A 7704-nucleotide genomic window follows, 5' to 3' on the forward strand; every position below is an offset into this window, starting at 1 on the left:
ATCTGTTCCCTTCTTAAACTCATACTTGAACATGGTTTGGAATTTACCCCGACCTCGTAGATAGGACTGGAATATTTTATTTTTATTTGTATTTGCTTAGCAGATCAGAAGTCTGAAAGGGCCATGTAGCGCATGCTGTAATGGAGCTCCAAACTTACTGCAGATAAGAAGCTAACTGGGCCTCATTTTATTTATTTCTGGACAGGTTTGTTAATGTTACTATTCAGCAAAGATCTCACACCCGTCAGCCTATACAAAATAACATGTGCATCTTCAAGACAGTACGTCATGCACAGGAGATGAGGCAGTGGAACCATTAATCTAGTGTTGGGCGGATGTGTGTGAATTAATGGACAAATGAAAACTGGAGTAAACCAAATCATGGAAAACCAAGTTTAAGTAAAGACAATTTTAAGGATATACAAATAAATGAAGAACAAAGAAACAATTTTAAAGGAGAGATAATTTTAAGGAAAAAAACAAAATTGCATTCAACTTTGGTGGAGTTTAGGGGAAATGAGTGTTTTTCTGGGTTCTGGGTTGGGTGATATTTAAAGGTTAAGAGCTGCATTTAGGGGTCAGGGATGGGTGGAGCTCAGGCATAAAAATAGGGTTTTAGTGTTTAGGAATGATTGTAATTTAGGGATCAGAAATAGGTGGGGTCAAGGTGAGGTTGAAGAGCTTTTAAGGTTCACAGATGAGTAGTTTGGGGTGGTGAGGTGATTTCAAGGTTCAGGGATGGGTTGAGTGTAGTGTTGTTGTGTTGTTGGGTTTACAATGAGTAGGCTATTGGGTTAGTGAGGGTGGTTAAGGCTGATAGGTAGAGTTTTAAATTGAGTAAAGATTTTTAGGGGTATTTAAATGGATGGAATTTAGGGGTGGGGTGGATATTAGGGGCATGGGATGGTTGGGGTTTATGGGCAGAAAGAGTTTTAGGGTAGAGGGTGGCATTTAGACTTATGCTGGGTTTTAAGGGATCGAAAATGGGGTGAGTTTAGATCAGGGGTCTCCAACATTTTCTGTACTGAGAGCTAATAATATTATTAGTGTTGGATAGTTTACATTTTTTTATATGTGTAAAAATTCGACAAAGCCAAAGCTTACTAATTTAATAGGATGGGCGTTGCACACAGGTGAGCTACTCAGAGGCTGCTGGAGAGATACAGTAGCTCACAAGCTACTGGTTGGAGACCCTTGATTTAGATGTAAAAAACATTTTTTGAGTTCAGGGAAGGGTAGAGTTTAGGAGTGGCAAGGGGTCTTTATGGCTCAGGGATAGTGCTGTATAGGGTTGGTGAGCTTATTTCAGGGTTTAGGGATGTGAGAAGTTTAGGGGTGGAAAGGGCATTTAGGGTTCAGGGATGGGTGAAGTTTATGGGTCAGGGATGGGTGCAGTTTATGGGTGGTGTTTTTTTTTTAGGATTCATTGGTTGGTGGATTTAGAAGCTCCGAGGTCTTAAGGGTCGGCTGGTGTTAAGAGCTGTTGATGAGTCAACAAATTAAATACATTCAAAGTAGTTGTTTGACAATGTAAAATATATAAATCTGAGGATGTCTCCTGAAGTAAACAACTGAAAGAAAATTCTCTGACAAAAATGTTTCTGTAAGACCTGTAGCCATTGCATTGACACCTTAAAAATAAGCCTACAAAAGCAAACTTAAAATAAGACAATCTATAAATTGGTTTTTATGAAACGGTAAATGTGACTCTTCCTGCAAAGTTCCATTAATCAGTTTAGGTGAAATGGGTTCTTAGTACTCATATTCTATGGAATCCTTTTTCTATTAAACCACATACAACCATGGTAAGCATCTGTTATGGTGTAGGCATCCTCATGATAGATGCCCATAAATACTTGTGCTAAGTCTGTGTGAGAGGCTACATTGTTGTGGCCTTGCTGTAGCAGCTGTGCACAAGCTATACAATGTAAAGATACTGCATAGTAATCAACAGTGTGTACTATCTCCCACTAACATGGCCATCAATATCAGTGAGCAACATTTTAAGTTACAATCCAGTAAGGTATTAACTATCAATGTACAGACAAAAATCAGTTAGTATGTACTAATTTCAAGTTGCAGCATAACAAAGATCTACTAATATCATGTGGTATTAGTTCATTAGTTAGATATGTCATGTGACCATCCTTGCACTCCCCTGTGTGATGACTCACTCATTTAGAGACTAGTCTACACTCTTGCTGCTCATTCACCCATATATATATATATATATATTTATATTAGTCAGATCACTCAACAATTATCTATCCACAGTCACTCATGTCCACCCACTCAAATAAATTCTGCAACAGTGACTCGCTCATCCATACAGCCCATTGTAAAAACACAAAGTTCTGCACCAAATTCCAAGCACATTTAGTAATAAAAAGTCAGACCTTTGTCTTATGAGTTTACAGAGGGCTACTCCCCTTCTAACTTGCACCAGATCATTTCTATCAGTAATGAGTCGATCTCATTCAAGAGGTTTATGCTAGGAACTCTGATAGGCTCATAAAATAATAAAGCTTTTGCAGAAGGAACATCATATTTGTGATTGCCGTGAGCCCCGTGGGAAACAGGGGGAGATTACACCAGAAATTAAGTGACTTTGATGATCTTCTGGATCTGCCTGACATTGCCAGATGAGAGGCATCATGCCTAGATTTCCTTTTTTGTTTTTTGATCTGATAGTCCCCTGGGAAGGAAGGTGATAGCTCCAAACATGGGCAATTGGGAGGCCTTGCCAAAAGGATAATCTATGCGTGAGAGACTCCCATGCACCCACGAGTGAAATGTATAATGTTTGGTCATGGGGTTACAGGTCCTCCAAACATCTATCAGGCCTAACGCCCCCAGAAAATCCACCAATAATTTACCCGATGGATCCCCTCGTTTTGTAGGCATACGGTCATGATCTCCATTTAAAGCTGTATTGCAGTCGCCCCCCACCAGTATGTCTCCCTCAGGTAGATTCAACATATGTGGGCACAAGTCTTGCAGTGTGCGAGAATGAAGTCTAGGGGGCACATGCAGGGACTTTACATTAAGGGACTGGCCCTCCCATCGCCTGGAGGTTGATACAAACCTACCCAGTGGATCCGCATGATTTTTGTAATAAGGAAAGAGAGGGAGTTACGTACCAGGATACCTACATCTCTGGACCGCTAGCGTAGCCGGCGTGGGCCACAAGTTTATAACCTCACCTATTAAGGGCACAATAGGAAACTCACTGGATATGGGTTTCTTGAAGTAGTACAAGGTCAGGGGCATGTTGCTTCTGAAATTGCATTACTATACCCCTTTCGAAACGATCACCTAAAGCATTCACATTCCAAGAAATTAATTTATGGCGGCTCAATGGCGGAGATGCACCGTAATCAGCACTCATGCACGCAGGGGGCGAGAGGCAACAAGAAAAAGACAAGGGTGGCTCACCACTTTACCCCAATGTATGTTAAATCTTGAGACAAAGCACATGTGAGTGATAGGAAACAGACAATTGAATGCCTCGATATTCTTGGACGCCCAGGTACTGGAAAGTGTCATACTTTGACATCACAGGTGAGTTCTGAGCCATGAACCAGTCAGGCCTAGCAACTGACCATAATGGGAATAAAAAGGACTTTTTCCAGTTGACCTGAAGACCAGACATGCAACCAAAGGCCATTAGCAGTGCAATCACTTCTGGCAACATATTCTCTGGGTCCTGTAGGTGCAGTAGGGTTGTCATCAGTATGCAAAGACACAATGTGAGGCATGTGAGGTAGGGTGATCCCCCACTCCATGGCCAGTTAGAACAGCAAGACTGATAATGGTATCTGGTTAATTGGCCTGTCCCTAATTGGCATAGCCCAACGTACATGTAAGCCCTTGTATATGGTACCAGTGTTAAGTAGGGCCTATATTGTATAGTGTCTATCATGGATTGCAGCACTAGTTGTTCCACCACATGTTCAACAAAGTAAAATATGGATCCCAATCTGCCGTTGCAAACTGGAAGAGCAATTGAAATTGCTAAGTCGTCTTTGCCATTTAAAGTAATGGCAAAACCCAACCCTCCCTTTTTGATATATGTGAATCATCCCTCAGTTAGCCCTATTGAGCACTCAGGCAGGGTGTTGTATGTTAAAAAGTGGAACATGTACTTTATCATGTTCCAACAGTAAAATCCCTAAATTGTTGTTTTTACTGTGGAAAGGTAACTAGCCCAATTGGCAAGTATAGAGTTACAGGCTCACATCTCAGCCCTGCTAGCTTGGGAATAGGACAACGAGAATTGCCACTGCAGTGTATGAAAAGAATCATTGCATCACATCCAGTTTCCTGATATATAAATGACTCCCAAGAATGAATAAAATGGATGCCGGCCTGTATGGAGGAGAGGTGTTGCCTTCCTATGGCAGGAAGGCAGGAAGCCACAAAGGTGTTATTTCAAAAGCTGAGCTTCAGAGGTGAAGCCACCTTTGAAGGGCAAATAACTAACAGTTGGGAGAGGGGCTGCTTTATTGTTTAGGCATGCAGGCTGAATATTGGAAAGGGAAAACCAGCTGCCAAACCAGTTTTCCAAGGGAATGCAGCCCCCTAAGTAGCCACAACTCTTGGTTGGCCTAGGGAGCACTGGACACCAAGAGAGTGACTCTGCAATGTTGGAAGTGGGAAGAACGGTGCACGCTGGGAAAGCCAGATAGAAGTGGTCATCTGGAGGAAGGGAACCTAGTAGCCCATGGGCTATCAACCACATTCTACCCTACATCTTACCTTGAGTGTGTTTCAGAGCATAAATAGGGCACCCCTGGCACCCAGAACTAATATCATTACGGGACTGGAGAAAGGACTGAATAATGGCTGTTCACTTGCGCCAAGGAACAGGCAAAGAGAGGCTGCACCTCATGGACTTCACCAGCTGAACCTGGTGGGTAGCAAAGGAGAGGGGACTGCTCATGGAAAAGTGGTCTCCAGAGCCACATCGAAGTAGGAGACTCCAAGGATCAGTTGGCTGACCTCCTGTTTACAGCACAGGGCCACGATACATGTTCAAGCCTGCTGGTTCAAGTTGGTAGCCCAGAATCTTCACAATTCCTCCAACCGCCGCCATGCAGTACCAAAGACCAAGAACAGATGCTCAAAGTCGCACCCAGTTCGCTGGTCCTGGGAAAGTCATCAGAGTGCAGCTTGGTCACCCAGAGGACAAGTTATTGCCCGGGAAAGGATTTGGCTGTAACCAGATTATCAGGTGACAGATAACCCACTGGCAGTGGTGCCAGGACCGAAAAGATCTTAAGGGACGTCGCCTCCTGTGGCTTGGAACGCCTCACTGAGTACATGAACTGAGGAATAGCCAAAGTAAGACCCCTGTCAACCGCATCATATCTACAGCCTCCTTGAGTCTCTTCAGCATCCTGTATCCCTCGCATCGGGATAAATCCATAGGAACCTTAGGAAAAGGGATAAAAGTGCCTGGTACTGACTAAAGACTGCTCCTATGTAACAGTTTCTGTGATCTTGCTGCTCTCCTGACTGGCTCCCCACCAGAGTACGTTGCCTTAACTAGCTCTGGCCACATGCCCACGTTTTCTTGAAATATTTTCTAAGTGTCAAATTTGTTGAATTAGCCAATGATTGTTCACTGTTGAGTCAAAACGTGCAAACTCAATGTCTCCAGAACCCTCTAGTGGATCATTTTTCTTGTGATGTAATAAAAATACAATCTATTTTTAGAAATTGGTGTTGGATTTCTTTAGTGTCTTGTGTATTACTTCTTCAGTTGTTTTGGTGGTGTTTAAAACACTTGTTCCTTTGTGTAAGCATGAATACTCAGAGGTACACTACCCAAGGTTGAGGTCAAAGTTTCACAAACGAAACCTACTGGTCCTAAAACGCTTGGTAAATATATAAATTGAGGCCACAAAACCACAGTATATAATACACCCCATTTCCTCACACTTGACAATTCACACTGCACAGGATGTGATCAGATGATTTGAGGATTGAGAACAAGAATTTCAATGTTAATGTACATGCTTTAACCTGCTGGTAAGAGAAGTCTCAAAACCATAGCCCTAATAGGCTGGCCTCAGCTGTTTCTGCTTGCCAAGAGAACCTGAATTACAAATAAACCTTTATCCTTCTAAATATGACACTGCAGACAAGTTTAGATTAGTTCTTCAATTGTCGGAGCCACACTTTCAAGATCTTCTCTTTCCCCTGTTGAAATTGAATAGTTTTCTTACTCTCAGGTTCATGATATTTTGCAATCAGGCTTCAAGACTGATCGATTGACATTGATGTAGTGTGTCCAAGATTTGCAACAGTAGTCTCAGGGGAAGGCACAATAGTGTTGATGAGCTCAGACATAAAACTACAGATCTGTACTGACCATGTTTTTTTCTTCCAGTCTCATCCTGCTCTTTCCATGGAACCAAATAATCAGACAATGGAGTTCATTCTCCTGGGATTCACAGACCATCCGCAGAAGTCTATAGGCATGTTCTTGCTCTTTCTCATCATCTATGTCATAACCCTGATAGGAAATATCATCATCATGATGGTGATTCGATGTGAACCTGACCTGGACACTCCTATGTATTTTTTTATTTCCAATCTATCCTTTGTTGACATCTGTTTCACAACTGTCACTGTCCCCAGACTGCTAGCAAACATCTTGATGGAGGTGAGGTCCATTTCATTCGCAGCATGCTTCACGCAGATGTACTTCTTCGTGGCCCTGGGTATCACAGAGAGCTTCATTCTTGCTGCGATGGCTTATGACCGCTGGGTGGCCATCTGCAAACCCCTTCGCTACACTGAGGTGATGAACCCCCGACTGTGCAAAGGTTTGGTCGCTGGATCCTGGCTCACTGCCTCATTGCACTCCCTGCTGCACTCTATCACCATCTCCAAATTGTCTTACTGTGCAGATAACCGCATCCACCACTTCTTCTGTGACATGACAGCACTGCTCAAGCTTTCCTGCAGCAACACCTCCAACAATGAGCTTCTTATATTCACAGAAGGTTCACTGGTCATTATGAGCCCTTTTGTGTTCATACTTGTGTCCTATGTAATCATTGTTTCCTCTATTCTTAGGCTCTACTCTGGGGAAGGGAGACGGCGGACATTCTCCACTTGCTCCTCCCACCTGACTGTAGTTTCCTTGTTTTATGGAACAATCATTTTCATTTATTTCCGACCTACATTGAGCTACTCATTACAATATGATAGGATTGTGAGTGTTGTCTACTCTATAATAACCCCCATGTTAAATCCATTCATATATAGCCTTAGGAACAAGGAAGTCAGAGAAGCAGTGAGGAAAATAACACAGAGAATTATTTCCTCTAAAGAAAAGTGACAAATATTTGATCCTGATTGGAGTGGGCATGCCAGTTGCCTTTAAAGGGATATGTTATGTGTTAACAATAGACAGATGCAATTTAATTTGAAGAAATATGTTAAAAACATCTGGGTTGTTCTTAGAAGCCTCTCCTAAGCTGGATTATCAGTTTTTCCCAGTCATCATTTTCAATGTTAGTGAAAGAATTTGCTATCCTCTCATACGTGTACATAGTTCGATAATACCCTACATTCTACAGTCACCCACTTTCATTAGTCTTCAGTGCTGCTGCTGTCTAAGAACATGCCAAAGGAAGTTCAACCACATCAGCCCCAATCTCGGGGCTCTTTTATTGAATCAACACACATCAA

The 7704-nt window shown here is 42.4% G+C and overlaps 1 protein-coding gene across 1 annotated transcript; it reads left to right on the forward strand.

Moving 5' to 3' along the window:
* The first annotated feature begins 6412 nt into the window (after positions 1-6412).
* On the forward strand, positions 6413-7351 carry LOC144783874 (olfactory receptor 1f45-like). Its single transcript, XM_078662619.1, has one exon. It carries the CDS (start codon positions 6413-6415, stop codon positions 7349-7351), a length of 939 nt encoding a protein of 312 aa, XP_078518745.1.
* The last annotated feature ends 353 nt before the right edge of the window (positions 7352-7704 follow it).

The sequence above is a fragment of the Lissotriton helveticus genome, chromosome 10 (assembly GCF_964261635.1).
Source record: "Lissotriton helveticus chromosome 10, aLisHel1.1, whole genome shotgun sequence".
NCBI classification, from domain to species: domain Eukaryota; kingdom Metazoa; phylum Chordata; class Amphibia; order Caudata; family Salamandridae; genus Lissotriton; species Lissotriton helveticus.

What these genes read in the sequence shown, in the direction of transcription:
- LOC144783874 (XM_078662619.1), top strand. Translation starts at nt 6,413, where the DNA reads ATGGAACCAAATAATCAGACAATGGAGTTCATTCTCCTGGGATTCACA.